Here is a 19,877-nt window from a genome sequence, read left to right on the forward strand (position 1 = left end):
CTTTGTGATTCTGAAAAAAATAACTTCTCTAAATCCTGATTTATCCTCATACATTACTATCGTATCTCTCAGAAAGAGCGAACTATTTCCAAAATAATAAAATACATCTCATATTTCATTTGGGCCAGAATAGGTGGAAAATACATCTCTCCTGAAGACTTCTGTTCTTTTGCTCTAATGCTTCCAAGATCTAGTGAACAGCTGTTGTCCTGGCACTTCTCTTTACTAGCATCCAATTCCCTTTGGCTCTCCCCTGTATTTGATCCTTAATTTGAGAGACAAGACATTATTTACTCCTTGATTTACTCCATCACATTTTCCAGCAGCTTCTATGAAAGCATGTGCAGAAACCAAATTATTTTGAAATCTCCTTGTCTTTTAAAATATTTATTCTGCCTTTGACTAAGAGTCAGAGTAGTCATAGCATTCTAGGGTTGAATTTTTTCAGTTTAGAGTTAGGCAAAAATAGTGCTTCATTGTCTTCTGAGAAGGCTGATATGATTCTCAGTTGAAATCATTTGTATGTGATTTTCCTACTTTCTGTAAGCTTTTAGGATCCCCGATGTTATAAAATTTCATAATGATATATGTAAATATGTTACTTCATTATACAAGGTATTTGGTAGTCCTTTTGTAATCCTCCACCTAACAAAGTTCTTGCTTGATGTCTGCAGTAATTTGTTTTTTTCCTCTTCTCTCTTATTAAAAAAAAAATCCTGAACATCCTGAATTTATTTTCTAATAATTTTGCATTTTCTTTACTTTTAATCTGTATTTTTGTTTTATTTTCTGAGATTTTTCCTAAATTTTTCATCTAACTCTTATTAGAAAGCTCACTGTATTCCCAGTCAATTCCAGTAAATCTTTTTTGTTCTTTGTTACTTAAAAAAAATATCTGATTTGTCACAGTTGCAATAACTTCTCATAATTATCTTTCTGAGGATATTCCTGTATTCAGCTTATGTTTGTCTGTGTTTTAGTTGGGGAGATTTTCTTTAGAGGTTTGGTGATCTATGATTCTACCTATTTAAAATAACAGCACTAAAAATTAGATTGGAAGTATTGTATATGTGGCAGGTCTTAGTGACAGGTAGATCCACTACTGGGTAGCTTCAGGACATGGTCATTTGTTAGAAGGCTGCTAAGTAAGGTATTTCTCCTCCTGGGGACGTTCTCCCTCTCCAGAGAATAATTCTCTGTCTAAACTAATCTTTGCCAGCATTGGCCCCAGAGAGTTCCAGGGGTTCTAACTACATACATCCCCTCACTTTTGCTCTCTGCTCTATGCTGTTAACTCTGAATTTCAAGATACTTCAGTTCTATTATTCCAAAGAATACCCCTCCAAATTTACTGTTGTTATGGTATTTTTTTTTGTAAAATTTGCAAAAATAAAGATATTTGAGCCACAAACAGTGAAGATTTCTGTCTTTATACCAATTTTCCCTCTACTATACTTCATCTTATGTTAGGCAATGTTATAGTGGCTGGGGACACTTTGAGATATAACTAGGAATAAACTTTAGGAATAGACAATTAGTTTGGCTTAATGGGATGTATTTTTTTGTGATTTGAAGTCACTCCAGGATATTGATAAAAGATTTTCTCCTTGAAGAAACTCTAGCCAGGTTCCTTTAAGCCCTTTCTTGGCTATGCCTCAACTTTGGCTTATAAACCCTTGAATGAAATGCTAGGAAAGTCTTTAATGGTTCAAGGCCACATCCCTAGGATGACTGTACCTCCCACCCCCAATCCTTAAAGTACCTGCCTGAGAAAAGTCAGGTTGCCAATATAATTTATTGTTTGTTCCAGTCAACATCTGAAGATAGGGTCTCTGTCTTCCAGTCTCTGTGGGAAGGTAAAACCTAACTCCAGTAAGTGCCAGTTAGCAATCCTAGATGGGTTTCACATGGACCAAAGTCCTCCTTCTTACTTTTTTTAATTTTTCATTTTCCTGCATCTTTTAAGCCCCTCCTCACCCCAGTCCCCACCTATTCCCTCATTCTCCCATTAAAATGCCCAGTTACCATTGTACAAATTGTTCACGTTGGACTCTTCTTTATTGTAACAGTATATTTATTACTGATTAGAACCTGTCCTTACCACTTTAACTAGTATTTGGCTTTGTTTATGTTTGACAGTACAGTAAAGTTATTGCTCTAGAAATGACTTCCTGAAATATTCCCATCACCCACTATATATGTGCAGAGATTATAATGCAATACGATATGTCCTAGCACCAGAAGTTTATGGGTAGGAGAAAGAGCTGAAATAAACACAGCAAAAAATGGGACTTAAAAATTCTTCCAAACTTTAAACATGTAAAGTTGTAAGTAGAGAATCTGGTTTTCACTGATGTCTGATCAAAAGAGAAATACTCTCCTTCTAGGAATATACTTGATAATTTTTTTTTTTTTTAAAGATTTCATTTATTTATTTGACAGAGAGAGATCACAAGTAGGCAGAGACGCAGGCAGAGAGAGAGAGAGGAGGAAGCAGGCTCCCTGCCGAGCAGAGAGCCCGATGTGGGACTCAATCCCAGGACCCCGAGACCAAGACCTGAGCCGAAGGCAGCAGCTTAACCCACTGAGCCACCCAGGCGCCCACTTGATAATGTTTTAAGTTAGTTATAAGTACATCATTAACTTTTTTCCCCATATGATAGGAATTTCACAAAATAGCATTTTTGTATTTGTAGGAAAGAAATCTGTAGCACCATGACAGGAGCGTATTACCTGTGTTAAGTCATATGGGATATGTATTCCCACTATCAATAATAAAAAAAAAATTCAACTAACAATGCCAATAGAAAAACTATGATCTATTTTTTGTATAGAAAATTTGTACAGGGGTGCCTGGGTGGCTCAGTCGTTAAGTGTCTGCCTTTGGCTTAGGGCGTGATCCTAGGGTCCCAGGATTGAGACCTGCATTAGGCTCCCTGCTCCGCAGGAAGCCTGCTTCTCCCTCTTCCACTCACACTGCTTATGTTCCCTCTCTTGCGGTGTCTCTCTCTGTCAAATAAATAAAATCTTAAAAAAAAGTGCAATTATTGTCATATGAAGAGATCATCATTGAGTATGTAGCAAAAAAGAAGGAAAACTATAGATATACCTGACACTTAAAATTAAAATAGTATATCATTTTTGTTTTGGAATTTGTTATGATCTCCTTACTCATTCTCAATATTGTTTTAAAGGTCTAATTTTGTAATGTAATTTAATCTTCTTAGAGAGGGCCACTTTACATTGCTTAGGCTTCAGGCCCACAAAACCTGGATCTTCCCCTATCTTTCAGTCTTCTACTAGATGGCAAAGGAATAGATAGACACATGACTAGCAAGGTTGGTGCAGAGATCTCCAGGGGTGGGAGAAATGAAACTACTCCTTATGGATACATTGAACTCATTCTTCTGGGTTTTTTGTTTTGTTTTGTTTTGTCTCATTTTCATTCACTTTCAATTCCTGGGACTTTCTTATGCTCTGCATCAAGAACTGGCTTGCTTCTTCCCAGTATTCTCCTTTACAGAAAGGTTTCAATTGTCTTTGCTTTTTATGAAGTAAGTTACTAGTGATGTAACTGTCTTCTCAATTTTTGTTGTTTCTTGTCTACTTATGCTCTCTTACATTCTTTGTTCTTAGAATTATATTTTTTTCTTTCCCTTACTGTTTCTCTTTAATGATGTTTCAGAAGGGATTAGAGATAGACATATGTGTACAATCTATCATTCTTAATTGGAAAGTTTTCAAACTTCAAAGCCTCTGGTTTATAAAGGGTGGGAGTGAATTTAGGAGATGAGCATAGTAGGCTTAAAGCCTAGCTCTATTGGTCCAGCTATTGGTCTAGTGGCATTTAAGGTATTTACTGGAAAGTGGTATAATAATGGCATACTGGAAAGAGCATTAACCTAGGAGGCAGAATGATCTGGGTTTAAATTTCAATTCAATCATTTCCAAGTTATTGGCCAATCTCATTTTTCTGCCTCTTTTTGCTCAATCATAAAATAGGGATAATATTACTTAAATCCTGGGAGCATTGTGAGTTATAAATAATATTATTTCAGCACATGGAGGGAATTCAGAGATATTACAAACTTCCAGATATATAAAATGCACGAAAAATCTTGGCACTTCCCCTGAAAATTTAAAAAGCATTAGCCTTAGATTCCAGTCAGTGTGCCTTCTTGTTTTAAACCCAGTTGAAATATAGGCTACATTTCTGTTTTGCACTTGGTAGATTTCCATTCAGAAAGAGATTGCCTTTTAAATAATATTCTTTAGCACCTTTCAAAATGCCAAAACTTGGAATGTTATTTAGTGATGAAAAGTAATGGGCTATCAAGCCATAACAGACATAGAGGAAAAAGTCTGAAAAGCCTACATACTCTATGATTCCAACTAGTCCAACTATATGACATTCTGGAAACGGCAAAGCTATCAAGACAGTTAAAAATAAAATCACTGATTTCCAGGGTATAGTGGGGTGAGGAGATTGGGAAAAGGACTGTATAGTTGTAGCACAGCAGATTTTTTAGAGTGGTGAAATTGTTCTATATAATACTACAGTGGTAAATACATAACATCACTCACTTGTCAAAACCCACAGAACTGCTCAAAACAAAGAGTGAACCTTAATGTAAACTTAGTTAATGGACCTAGTTAATAATAATATATCAATACTGATTCAGCAATTGTATCAAATGTGACACATTAAGGCAAGGTGTCAAAAATAGGGTAAATTATGAGCAAAGAAGTGGAAAAATATGTGAATGCTGTACTATCTGTTCATTTTTTTTCTGTAAATTTAAAACAGTCCCCTCAAAGTCTGTTAATTAAAAATCCAAAGAGCAGTGACAGAAGTGACATCAGTAAACATAGCATAGTGATAATTCTAAGGGCATTTCTTCTCCATGGAGGTTTTTTTTTTTTTTTTTTTTTTTAAAGAACTAATATGGCTTCTGAGTAAATTAGTCCCTTAGGCCTCTGATTCAGGTCATGATCTCATGGGTTGTGGGATCCAGCCCCAGTTCTCTGAGCTCAGCAGGGATACTGCTTGAAGATTCTCTCTCTCTGCCCCTCTCCCCACTCACCAGCCCCCAACATGCCCTCTCTCAAATAAATAAATAAATCTTTTAAAAAGTTAAAAGATGAGAAAGAACTAATGAAAGAAGTTAAAAATGTGTAATCATGTCATCTCTGTATTATATTTATTTCTTGACTACAGTAAAAAATTGTGACTTTTCCTCCACATGCAAAACAAACTCCGGTGCCAAAAAACATTAAGAAAAATCCCCTCGCATATTACTGGACATAAAACAGAAACTGGATTTGTAAGAGTTAAAGTATTAGTAATTTTTTCCTAATCCTGCAAGAGGAGCCATTGAAGCTATTTCAGAATATATTGATTCACACAGGATATTTAACATATTGGGCAATTTGAACCATTTCTCTCTCCACTCTGAAATCCTCATCTGTAGTTAACAACAGTATGATTATTATTTCATCCCAACCTGTGTTTGAGAAAAATGCTCACAATTGTCTCTGTGAGGCAGCTAGAAAATTAAGTAGCCAGGAAAACTGCTAAGGATAGGAAATAAATAATATTTTATATCCAAACCACTACTGTAAAACATGGCTTGCTTAAATAAGAGCAGATAAATTGTAGAGATAATGTTTCATATTTAAAATAAAAATTTTATGAAGTTGAGTTTTTATTTGCTATTCTCTGAGAAAGGACTAACACGTAGGAAAAAAAAAAAAAAAAGGAACTGCCAGTAGTTTATCTAACAACAGGTTTTTAATCTAACACCAGGTACTGTCATTACTGTAGTTAAAAATAAGCTTCCTAAAGTTAGAAGTAAACTTCTGAAGACATTAGATTGGACCATTTGAAATTGCTGATATGGAAACCTACATTGTAAACAGGTAACATATTCCCCTCTAATAGTAAGAAGTACTAGATTTGGACTCCAAATGCCAGTTACTAATTTATATGATAATGAGCATTGCATAACATCACCATGTCTTACTTGTTTCAAGAGCAAAACGGAGATAATAAGAAAATCTACTTAACATACCTGTGATATATATACAAGATAAAACATTTTTAAAACTTTGTAAACCCTAAATGATTCACTGCCATTATCAGATTATTTACATTGTCCAAATTTTCTATTCACAATTTTGCTTCATAAATTAAGCTTACTATAGGAGAATTAAAAATGTACAAAGAGGTTTTGGTTTAAATAATGTTTCTCTGGGCCATGGTGTCCATAAAGGCCACCCTGCTGTTTGTTTAGTTGAACCAAACTAAAACTGAATTCTTACTATGTACAAAGTATGGTATTAAGTTCTGAGGCATCATAAAGATGAGTAATTTCTGAAAGTTTTGGAGAAGTGGCCCAGTCAGGGTGAGAGTTTCCATTGAACACCTTGAGTATTCATTCAGTTAAGGACCTTGACATGTCACATTCTTGGACTAAATAAAAGGTAAAAAGACCCGCCTTAATAAATAAAAATAATTAATATAGGCAAAAGGACCCACCAGTTATTTAACTGTCTAGCAAAACGAAACTCAACACTCTTTAAAGGAAGATAATAAAATCCAGACTCTTTTCAATGTATCTTCATCAATATCCACTGTATAATAAATAACTACATATGCAAAGCAGAAAATTGTGACCTATAATCAAGAGAAACAGAAGTTCAAGTAAATAGACCTATAAGATGATCCAGAATTAGAATTGTTAGATAAGATTTTAAGGAATTACTATAAATATATTCAATGACTTAAAAGAAAATACTCTAAAGTGAATGGACAGAGAAATGCAAACAATAAAAAAGCCTGAAATATTAGAACAGAAAAACTCATTATTTGAAGTGGAAATTTACTGAAAGTTCTTAAAAGCAGAATAAATAAAAAGAACTATATTGGCAAAAAACAAAAAAAAAAAACAAAAAAAACAAACCCAAAAACCTGTATTGGGGCACAGCACAGTCAATCCACTAAAAAACAAAATAAAGAAGTACAAATCTATAAAAAGGACTGAAGAGCACTGATAATGGAAAAATATGGTGGTAAAATACAAAAAAATTATGTTAGCTTCTTTTAATATGGTTTAAAAGTAACTACTTAAAATCAGAATAACAACAATTTATCGAGAAGTTTATTATAAATATAGATGTAAACCTCCAAAAGGAACAAGCCCTCCCAACACCTTGACTTTTGTCCAGACTGATTTTTAACTTCTGACCTCCAATGTATAAATCATAAATCTGTGTTGTTTGTGATAGTCTTTTATAGGAGCAATAGGAAACTAATACACAAGGGCATACCCTAGGTGTAAACTGTTTTTCTATTCACTATTCATTTATTTTACTACTGTTTTCCACATTGGCTGTACCAGTTTACATTCCTAGCAGCAGTGCATGAGGGATCCTTTTTCTCTATATCCTTGCCAACACTTATTAATTTCCTGTCTTTTTGATTGCAGACATTCTGACAGTGGAAGGTGATAATCTCATTGTGGTTTCAATTTCAATAGGAATTGATTTGCACTTCCCTGATGATTAGTGATGTTGAGCATCTTTTCATGCACTTATTTGCCATTTGTATGTCTTCTTTGAAGAAATGTCAATTCAGGTCTTCGGCCATTTGTTAATCAGATTATTATTATTATTATTATTTGATGCTGCTTTGTATAAACATTCTTTATATACTTTGGATATCAACCCCTTATTGGATATATCATTTACAAATATTTTCTCCCATTCAGTAGGTTGCATTTCAGTTTTGTTGATGGTTTGCTTTGCCATGCAAAAGCTTTATATTTTGGTGTAGTCCCAATAGTTTTTGCTTTTGTTTCCCTTGCCTGAGGAGAGATTATCTAAAAAATGTTCTTATGGCCTATGTCAAAGAAATTATTGCCTATGTTTTCTTCTAGGTGTTTTATGGTTTCAGGTTTTATATTTAGGTCTTTAATCCATTTGGAGTTTGTTTTTGTGTATGATATAACAAAGTGGCCCAGTTTTATTCTTTTGCATGTAGCTGTCCAGTTTTCCCAGCACCACTTATTGAAAAGCCTGCCTTTCCCCCACTGTATACTCTTGCCCCTTTTGTGTAGATTAATTGGCCATATAAGCATGGGTTTTTTTCTGGGCTCTCTATTCTGTTACATTGATCTATATGTCTATTTCTGTGCCAATACAATGCTGTTTTGATTTTTACAGCTTTATAGCAGCATATCTTGAAATCTGGGACTGTTATAACTCTGGCTTTGTTCTCTCTTAAGATTGTTTTGGCTATTTGAAGTCTTTTGTGGTTGCATATACATTTCAGGATTATTTGTCTAGCTCTGTGAAAAATGTTACTGGTATTTTGGTAGGGATTGCATTAAATCTGTAGAGTGCCTTGGGTATTTTTAACTAATTTTAACAATATTAATCCTTCCAATCCATGAGCGGAAATATCTTTCCCTTTGTATCATCTTCAATTTCCTTAATCAATATACATCAGAGTACAGTTCTTTCACCTTCTTGGTTAAGTTTATTCCTAGGTATTTTATTCTCTTTGGTGCAACTGTAAATGGGATTGTTTTCTTAATCTATCTTTCTGCTCCTTCCTTATTAGTGTACAGAAGTACAATGGAGTTCTGTGTATTAATTTTGTGTCCTGCGACTTTACTGAATTCACTTAATACTTCTAATAGTTTTTTGGTGTAGTCTTTAAGATTTTCTGAGTATAACATCATGTTGTCTGCAAATACTGACTGTTTAACTTCTTCCTTACCAATACTGATGTCTCTTATATTTGTTTTCTTGTCTCATTGCTGTTTCTAGGACTTCTAATACTATGCTGAATGGAAGTGGTAAGAGTGGACATCCTTGTCTTTTTCTTGATGTCAAAGGAAAAGTGTTGTTTTTAATAATTGAATATGGTATTAGCTGTAGGCTTTTCATAAATGGCCTTTATTATGTTGAGGTATGTTCCCTCTAAAACTACTCTGTTGAAAGTTTTTATCATGAATGGATGTTGAATTTTGTCAAATGCTGTTTCTGCATGTATTGAGATGATCAGATTTTTATCCTTCATTTTGCTAATGTAACATGTTGAATGATTTGTGAATACTAAACCATCTTTGCATCCCTGACATAAATCCCATTTGATCATAGTGAATGATCCTTTTAGTATATTGCTGAATGCGGTTTGTTAATATTTTGTTGACGATTTTTGAATTCATGTTCATCAGGGCTATTATTCTGTAGTTTTCTTCTCTCTCTCTCTCTTTCTCTCTTTCTTTCTTGGTGCCTTTGTCTACTTTTGACACCAGGGTAATGCTGGACTTGTAGAATGTATTTGGAAGCTTTCCTTCCTTTTCTAATTTTTTTGGGTAGTTTGAGGAGAATAGGTATTAAACTCTTGTTTTAAATGTTTGGTAGAATTCACTTGTGAATTTACATGGTCCTGGACTTCTGTTGTTGATAGTTATTTCTTGTTTTATTTTTTGTTTTGAGAGAGAGAGAATCTTAAGCAGGCTGTATACTTAATGAAGAGCCTGACATGGGGCTTGATCTCATGACCTCAGGTCAATACCTGAGCCAAAATCAAGCATCAGACACTTAACTGACTGAGCCACCCAGGTGCCTCTCTTGGTAGTTTTTGCATTAGTAATTCAATTTTGTTACTAGTAACTAGTTTGTTCAGATATTCTACTTCTCCCTGATTCAGTTTTAAAAGATCCAGTTTTTAGAAGTTTATCTTTATTCACAATATTTTTGATACATCAAATGTGAGGGATTATCTCTTAAACCCACAACCAATTCTCCAACTCTCTGGATACCAGCTGAATGTACTACAATTTAATTCAATTCTGAACAGTAACTAGCCAGAATTTGCACAGACCAGATAAATTAATGGCTTAGTCTCATAAGACTGCCTCCATTTCAGATGCCAGTCACAAGTCCCAGGTTGTCACCTATACTTCTGACCTACTGGCTATAAACTGTGGGTCTCATAATCCATTTCTCAGTTTATTTTGCTATAACAGTTCACAGAACTCTGGGAAACACTTTACTTAAATTTACCAGTTTATTATAAAGGATACAAATGAACAGCCAGAAGAAGAGTAGGGCAATGTCTAGAAGGATCCTGAGTGTGGGAGCTTCTATACCTGTGAAGTGAGGTGAACCTTCCAGCAAGTGGATATGTTCACCAATCAAGAATCTTCTCTGAACTCTTTACATACTTCTTTAAAGCATTCATAATATAGGCATGAGTTATTACTAACTCAATTAGCAGCTCCTCTCCTGTCCTAAGTGGATAGGCCAAGTTTCCAACCATGGCTTGGTCTTTCTGATTACCAGCTCTTATCCTGAAGTTCTCTAGGAGCCCACAAAGATTTATCTCATTAAAACAAACACTGCTCACTTAGAAATTACAAGGGACTTAGGACCTTTGAGTCAGGAACCAAAATCAAATACCAAATATTAGAATAAAAGATGCTCCTAGAATCCCTGTCATCCAGGTAATTAAAGTGTTTTAGGAACTCATTTCAGGAAATAGGGGAAGAAACCAAATATATTGTTCTTACTCTGTCATACCTGGGAATTTGAGGTTGGTTTAACAGAATGGACTACTAATTAGTGTAATTCTTCAGATTAACAGAATAAGGGAGGAACACCATATGATTAACATAATAAATGCTGAAAAAAACATGTGACAAGGGCACCTGGGTGGCTCAGTGGGTTAACACCTCTGCTTTCGGCTCAGGTCATGATTCCAGGGTCCTGGGATTGAGCCCCACATCAGGCTCTCTCCTCAGCAGGGAGCCTGTTTCCTCCTCTCTCTCTGCCTCTCTGCCTACTTGTGATCTCTGTTAAATAAATAAATAAAATCTTTAGAAAGAAAAAAAAAGTGACAAAAATTCAAAACCCACTAGTCATAAAAACTCTCAACAGACTAGGAAAATAAAGGAACTTCTTTAATCTGATAAAGGGCATTTATTAAAAAAAAATCTACAGCTAACATAAAGCTTAATGGTGAAACATCAAAAAAAGTTTTTTTCTTTCCAAGAGTGAACCAAGACAAGGATGTGTTTTCATCAGCTCTATTCATTGTGAACTGAAGGTCCTAGTCAGTGCAACGAAGCAAGAAAAATAAAAGAAAGGCATAAAAATGGGAAAGAAAGACATACAGCTGTCTTTTTTCTCAGACAATGTGGATTTTTACATTTAGGAAAAAAACCCCTAAGGAATATGCAAAACTATTTGAACGAGTAAATGAGTTTAGCAGCTTTGAAGGATATCATGGTTCAAAACTCAATTGAATTTCTATATATTATTGATAAATAATTGGATAATAAATTTCAAAATTTGATGTACAATAGAGTGAAAAGCATAAAATACATAGGAATACATTTAATAAAAAATAAGCAAAATATGACACTGAAAACTATAAGCATTGCTGAGAGAAATTAAAGAAGACCTAAATAAATGGAGATACACCATGTTCATGGATTGAATGATTTAATATTGATAAAGCTGCAGTTACATCTAATCTGATCTATCGATGGTAGTCAAAATACCACCAGCTTTGTCACAGATTTAATGAATTGTTGAACACTATATCAAAAACTAATGATGTGTTATATGTTGGTTAACTGAACATAAAAACAAAACAAAACAAAACAAAAACACCAAGTAATTTAATGGGGGAAGGAAAGCCTTTTTAACAAAAGGAACTGAAATAACTGAATAAATATATGGGACAATAAATGAACCTCCATATCAAAATCATACCACATAATGAATTCATCTGGATCATAGACCAAGAAATGAAAACTAAAATAAGCTTCTGGAAGAAAACTTAGGAGAATACTTTAATGATTTTTAAAGTAGGCAAACATTTCCTAGGGAAGGCACACTATCTGAGGATTCTGGCTCCAGGATAAAAATCCAAAAATGATTTTCAGGCTCAACCATAGGCAATTACAAATGCTTTACGTGGAGGCTTCATGGGAGAAGGCAGTTCTCTTCATACCAGACTTTGTAAATAGCCAATGCACTGTAATCTCTGAAGGCAGTTGCTGTCAAGGACTCAGATCTCCCTGGCTGACCACGCTGTTATACATATCCACATTTATTATCCAGACCCCACAACAGAGGTCTTTTATCAGTTGCCTTTAGCAGAGGCTTTCTTCAGATACCTTTCAAGACTTCATTTTTAGAGGAAAATGAACATGAAGATATTTCCTGCACTCTAGTTGAGTACTAAGTACTTTTATCCTATTTATTTATTTATTTATTTATTTATTTATTCATTCATTCATTCATTCATTCTAACTACTTTTCTATTCCAGTCTGTTTCCATTTTGCCCTTCCTGGGCTTCCAGTTCCATTAGACTGAAGGAACTTTTACTCCAGGCTTCCTTGGTAGTTAGACTTCCATGCTTGTGCTGACCCACCTGACCCTCCACTATTCCATGTGGAAAAATAAAACATGGAAGAGTTGGTTCTTTCTTCTGTTTAGCCTCTTTCATATTCTATTGCACTAAGAAATTATAGACTTGACTGTTAGTTTAATTTTGGCTTGTTGTCTTAATTGACTACTACAACAAGTGGCTATCAGCCCACTTGAGCTCAGTCCATCCTCTGACAATATCCATAAAAGAAAAAACTGATAAACTTTATTAAAATCAAAAATGTCAACTTATCAAAAGACATGGTTGAGAAAACAGAAAGGCCAAGAACAGATAAAACTCATACACATTAATAGCACAGCAGTTGCTAAGGGGGGAGTAGAGATTGACAGGGGAGTGACATGAAGAAATTTTCTGGGCTAATTCAAATATTCTACATCTTGATTAGGGTGTTGTTTACATAGATATTTATTACTGTCAGATGTATTGAATTGTGTAATTGAGGTCTATACATTTAACTGTCTATAAATCTTTTCTCAATTAAAAATGTTTAAATATTGAGAGAAACAAAAAGAAGAAGCACAAGGTCTTTGTATTGTCTATATTTGCAAAGTTTTTTTTGTGTAAAATTTTCAGCTGGACTAGAATGGAGAGGCTAAATATGGACTTATATTCCATTTGTTCAATTACACAGCATTATTTATTATAAATTAAACATTTTAGAACATTTGAATAATTTTCTTAACATCCAAAACCAAAAAGTGATCTGCAACTTATTTATCTATCTCAACCTCAGATATTTTTGACACAAATATTTATAAGAAAGTGAGAATTATTCTATGTATTGATGTTCTAAGACATGAAAACATTTGCTGAAAAAACAACTATGAAGTTGCTTATCTTACTAACAAAAAAAAAAGGGTGAATGGAATAAAATACGCTTATTATGAAGCATTCTCTACAAGGTAAATCATAAGAACATCCTGACATCCTCAGGCTCATGGAACTGTTACCACCATTTAATATACTGAGAGGAAGTATATTTTACTGGGTAAAGAAGCACAGATTCAAGACTCAATAATTTTGAGTAACTCATCTCACATTTTAACATTGTAATGAGTATCATCTGTAGTCCAAGTAACACACAGATAGAATGTTATTACTAGATAAGAGGATTCCAAAACACAAGAAATGTGCAGTTAGAGACCAATTTATTAAGATTTTGTCATTGCTAAGGAGAGATAGCATGGGAAAATTCCCCGGGGGCTTTGCCATATAATTTCTTGTTGTAAAGATCAATTGGTACACTTTTACCATATTCTTGAACTTATTGCTGGCCAGTTGTTCTTTTTCCATTCTTTGGAATCACAGCATTTTAGAAGTGTCCAATCCATTTTTCACATTGCACCCAGAATAGTTTTTCTAAAATATAAATCTAATCATGTCATTTTTCTGTTTAAAACTTTTGAATTGCATATGGAATAAAGCCAAAATTCCTCAGCATATAAGGTCCTCATACTCAGGACTACATTTTCATCATTGATCACTGAGATCACCCTAGTCCATTCACTCCAATATCTTTATCTCTCATTCTATCCTCTAGTCACTCAATTAGTACCCTACTTAGAGTTTAGATGGTCATACAGTTGCATACCTTTGTGTCATCCTTATGGTATGTTCTAAGCTTCCAGTGATTTTTCCTCATCTGCCTGTGGGGCTGGTATTGTCTTATCCTTATGTTTATGGCCTCAGTGCATAAAACTGAATCTGTCATATAATTGTTTTTTTAGACACACGTTGAATGAATGACTTAACTTATCCTAAGTTCTCAAGAAGTGGTTAAAATTTCCCAACTACCAGTTCATCCACTTTAGGTGATTTCACAGCTCAGAAACATTAAAGCAAAGTTGCTAAGTCTCATTGATCAGTATTACTGAATGTTTTCCAAAAGTAAGTCACTCTTGCCTTGACTTTTTGTTTTAAACATGGTATTTTTCACAAGTCTACATTTACTGGGGTTTAGCTTTACTGACACCATTATTTATCTACATAATATTTCTGGATGATTTGTCCTTGTTTTGTCCTTTCACATTTCTTAGTTCAATTCACATGGACACTATAGCAGAATAATATTAGACAGGGCAGAAGGAAGTCTGACAGACATCATCCTGTAATTGAGCTTAAAAGGTGGTGACTTTGGAAGCTGTCCTCATAACACCAGTGGCTAATATCTAGTACTGGATGGTACCATGAAAATCTCAGTATTTCTTCTAAAAATACCTTGCCACTATTTTTAGATTGTATGAGAAATGGCAAATGTACTGCTTTCATATTTATCTCAACTAGTACTAAAATGACACACATAGCACTACATGTCAAGAACTTTTAGCAACATTTTCTAGCATCATTTGTACTTCCTCAAAAGGTAACATCCCACTATATAATCTATTACAAGGGAATAGAATTTGGGAGAAATTTTTGGCAAAAACACTATCTTTCTGCTATGTTCTATCTTCAAGAATTAAAGAGTTAGTATAAAGTGATGGAAAGGAAGGAGAAAGGAGAGGGAACTTACAGAGATTGAATGTTACATGTTCTTTATGTATTTTTCAAATATTAAATGCTACATATACTTTAAAGGAATAGTTACACATACTGAATACTCAGTACCAGATTTTGTGTCAGGTGCATTATGTATATTATCTTTAGTGCTTGTCATAACACTAAAGCAGAAATTAATATGCCAGAACTGGGATGTGAGCTTACATCTGTGTTAACTAAGACAGTTTGTTCCAGCAGGAGTACTGCACTGAAAGCTTTCCAGTTCACACAGGCAGTGTGTGGTGGAGCTAGGACTTAATCTGTCTTGACCACAAAGCCTGTGCTATCTACTATACTACACTGTCTCTCAGCAATGAAAGGAAATATTCTTCTTAGTCATAATATGTACTTAACATAGAAAGCTTACTTGACTTCTAAAGTAATTCCTCAATTGCTTTCGCTAACAAGGAAACCTATATGATTGATATCTACTTTAATAATTTATAGAAAGAGCTAAATGGGGGTGATTGCTGCATTTATAACACCAATAGGAAAGCCTGTCATGATAGAATGGAAAAGTGAGAAAAAGCAATGTTAATGATGACAGCAATGTTAATGATGACAACAATGTTAATAAAAAATAATCACATCTTATTTGCTCTGTGCCAGTGCTCTGTGCTCTAAGTTATTTAGATATATTTATTTAACACAACAACTCTATGAGACAGGTACTATTATAATTTTCATGTAATAGAGTTAAGGAAACAAGGAGGTTAGGTCATGACCCTAAGATCACACAGCTGTAATTGGTAGGGTCACACACCTGAAACCCAGGGGATTTGGTTCCACATTCCATGTTTTTTACAACTAGAGCTACTGAGTGTCTCTTTGTAGAAAGAAACCACTAGGGATGTCTGCGTGTCTCAGTTGGTTAAGCGTCTGCTTCGGCTCAGGTCGCCATCCCAGGGTCCTGGGATGGAGTACAGCATTGGCCTCCCCGCTCAGCCGGGAGCCTCTTCTCCCTCTGCCTGCCACTCCCCTGCTCCCCTTGCTTGTGTGCTCACTCTATCTCACAGGCATATAAATAAATAAAATCTTAAAAAACAAACAAAAAAACTAATAAAAACTCAAAAAAACTGCAACCCTATTTTGTTCCCAAGGTTACCAACTGAGCAGTGTTTCCATCATGTTACTCTCAATTGATATTCTGAAGCCATCTGCGTCAGCAAATAATTTAGTTAAATTTGCCCTTTGCTTATGCTTTTAAATGCAGATGAATGAGGATTTCAGTAAAGTACAATGTATTAATGAGTTCAAATCAATGTTTGATTCTATCCTGTCTTTATCTACAGTCTGTTTCAAGAATTAAAGTGAAATACAGAGTTAGCCTATCTATCCTTTTTCTGTAGACTTAAAAAGATTGTTTCTTTTAAATATGTTCCAAGCTTGTGTCACATAATATTTTGTTTAGAAAATACACATTCAGTGTGCTTGTATGTGTATTAATCTGGAATCACTTCTTAGAACTTCCCAGGATCACTTCCAGTTCCTCCAAGTACCAAGTACAGTTAGGAAAAGCTCAGCGTGATGGAAAAAGAGATCTCTTCAGATCTATTTAGGAAAGACATCCCAAGTAAATATTCTTTGATTAAAAACAAAACACAGGTACACTTTAGGGCAAGGTCTATATTTAGATCCCTTCTGGGCTTTTTTAAGTCATATTTTTATTATACCATCTTTCTTCCCCAGCAGGAATTATATACAGTGACCAAGTAAATGATGAGCCAGAATAATGGCACAAAGGGTCAAGGCGATTCACATCAGTAGAAGGCATCCTATTTCCGAAGTAGGCAGAATTCACCTTTTCAATGAGTCAGTTCTAACAAATGTTTTCTTTCTTTCTGATTCCAGAAATAATGATTTTACTTTAATGGACAAGCAGAGTTATTGTTAATATGCCTATACAATCTGACAACAGATTCTTTCACCAGTATTTAACAGTACTTTTATGTATGAAATTGGAAAGGTATTAAGTTTGCTTGATTTCAAAATGCATAATCAGCATTTCCTATTTTTTTTTTTTTTTTTACAACTGACCAGAAAAAGTCTTTTAATCCTAATCAATCATCCTCTGTTTACTTTGGCCTCTGTTTAAGTTGGGAATGAGAGGAAAACATCTACAGGGTACAGACAGTGTTCCTAGTTTGTGAAACCAGCTTCTTTTTTGCTATTCAATGCCAAAAGAAAAAATTTAACTTGATTTTCAAAAGGAATCTCCCAGAAGCACATATAAGAACTAAACTACTATTTGCTCTTATAAAAAAATTATTTAAGTTTGGTAAGTTAGATGATGGTGATACTTTGAATTTGGGGGAAAGAAGGAAGGAGAAGTTTTAAATAAATATAAGCATTTTTGTTATTATTTACTCAAAAGGATGAAGATTTTCTAACAACAGACAGATAGTGAAGTACCAAATATAGATCATCCACTAAAGATAAAAATCAGGTAGGTAGCAGTTTTCTTATTCCTCTCGAGAGTGCTTAGTAAATGCATAATTTTAAGGTACCTTTTTCTTTTTTTTTTTTTGAGGATTTTTTTTCTCATTTTTTAAAAATTTAAATTCAACTAATTCACATACAGTGTATTATTAGTTTCAAGGAGAGGTCAGTGATTCACCAGTCTTATATAATACCCGGTGCTGATTACAACACATGCTCTCCTTTCTTTTGTTCTTTGTATTTAGGCAAATTCATCTCTTGGATAACTCTAAGTGTATTTATTACCAGCAGTCACTTGTGCCTGCCTAAAAGTATGAACAACAATAAATGCAGCAGAAGGGTTGGAGCCAATGAAATGATGTTTGAAAAAAGTAGACTTTTCTACCTGAAAAATGTTTCCATTTCTACAAAAATATAGTTTAGTTTTTAGTTTCACAGATTGTTATATCCTAGGTAATCACATTATATATTCATCTTTGCAACCACAGCAGCAAAGCTTAGACCATAGTTGAATTCCCTATTTCCATACTTAGCATTTAACACCTAGGTTTACAAACTCTTCGCTTGTGAATATAATATATAGCTTAACCTTATATCACTATGTGGCATGCAATTTCCCAGGAGTGTTATGTGCTCTCCCAAGGGCACTGTGTTTCCTTTCCTCAAACTGTCAAATGGTTAGTAAGCAGCTATGGATAGGAGAGAGCAAAGTTCCATGTGGATTACATCTTTGTGAAAATACAGATTCTCAAACACCTAACCAAGTAGCCCATATTGACTCTCTAGCAGCTGAAGATAAACAGGCCTGCCCTAAGATTGAAGGCAAATATGTTACTGCCCCCAGATCATTTACCCTTTTGGTGGTATTACTGACTTAAAAGTAAACACAGCCATCTAGTATGACCCGGGTGTGTGCACCTACAATATTGGAACAGCAGTTGTGGCTGTATATGATGACAGAATCCAGAGAAGGAAGTCAAGGCTCAAGAAGAGATTTTGAAAGCTTGGATGATTATTTTTGCAAATTATTATAAGACTGTCTCACTATCTTATAATTACATTTCATTGAGTGATTCTATTTATTTATTTCTGTACCTGGTAAATCAGAGAAGAGAAGAATGCACTCATTAAAGCCATTAGCCAAAAGCCGGTCCCGTAGCTGCTGGAGAATTGCTACTCCAATACAGAATGGGAAAGAGGAATTCCCAAGGAGTAGGGTATCCCAGAGGTGGAAAATCTTGTGCAGTGGAAATACATCTGTAATACAACAAAATATAAATTTATCAATTACAATAAAAAACCAAAATAGCAGAAATTAAAACAATAATAAGCTGTTTTACTAGACATATGACAAATGCCTTATGGTCAAAACTGTTTAAGAACACATAGTACCAAACTGTTTTTATAAAATGTTTATAAATGCTATTTTTGGTTTGGTTTCATAAAATGTTTATAGAATTCTTTTTATACAATATTTATTGTTTCCTAAGGCATCTTTAAAAATTGATAATCAGATTGGTCAAATAGATGACATTTTCTAACCTCCACCATTGATCCTGGTATAGTTGTTCCATTCATTATATTTCTTCCTAGAATTTTCTTGTTATACTATTTTCACAAGTTTACTTACCTAGATGAAATTTAGTATTATTGTAGATTGAGTGTTATTACATTTTTATTATGCATTCTAAATAACTGCTTTATTAAATTACCATAAAAAGTTTATCTCATTTTTTGCAACTTTGTGTTTTTTTACATTTAACGATAGTGCAGATATCTTTTCAGGTTAATGCATACAGATCTACTCTAACTATAGTATTCCATGTATCATTTGTACACATTTAAGCAGAATGTCCTCCATTTGATTACCTGCAATTGATTAAACTATTACACATCCACATAATCTGCTTAATTTCTAGAGGAATTCTAGGTTTAGAAATAGCAAAAATATTAGTTACTAGAGGATCTCTAAAAATTGAGTCTCATTTGGTTTGTAAAAGTTGCCTTCCCCAAAACTCTTATAAATACTATTGCTATTGTTAATTTCTTTTTCAACAGAGGACAGAGATTGTATGGATGTCATGACATGTAAGATAGGCATCCTATATTTCACTATGCAACACTCATCCTTTGCAATATTCTTTTTGTTACCCTCAAAACAATTCACATTTCTCCCTACCCAACTGTACATTAGAATTACATAAGGATGCTTATATAAATATATCTTTTAATAAAACTGTAGCTATAATATACCGGGAAAAAAATGGAACTGTCCTTTTACTAATACGATATTGAAAGAAAAGGGAAAATGATACTTACGAGTAAACATGGTGAGAAACCAAGGGATAGCATAGAGCTATGGGTGGAAGAGGACAGGGGTGCCAGGGATGGACAAAAAAGAAATAAAATATAATTACAATGATTATC

At 34.1% G+C, this 19,877-nt stretch overlaps 1 protein-coding gene across 3 annotated transcripts in view; it reads right to left on the minus strand.

Annotated features, from left to right (window-relative positions):
* TBCK (TBC1 domain containing kinase) overlaps positions 1 to 19,877 on the minus strand; it is a 210,077-nt gene that overhangs the window by 65,275 nt on the left and 124,925 nt on the right. For all 3 annotated transcript variants that reach the window (XM_032333075.1, XM_032333076.1, XM_032333077.1), the window contains exons 21-22: positions 19,770 to 19,806; positions 18,546 to 18,707 (exon numbers count right to left, since the gene is read on the minus strand). In XM_032333075.1, coding sequence (XP_032188966.1) covers positions 18,546 to 18,707; positions 19,770 to 19,806 — 199 coding nt within the window. The remainder of the gene's footprint in view (positions 1 to 18,545; positions 18,708 to 19,769; positions 19,807 to 19,877) is intronic.

Source organism: Mustela erminea, chromosome 2, assembly GCF_009829155.1.
Source record: "Mustela erminea isolate mMusErm1 chromosome 2, mMusErm1.Pri, whole genome shotgun sequence".
NCBI lineage: Eukaryota > Metazoa > Chordata > Mammalia > Carnivora > Mustelidae > Mustela > Mustela erminea.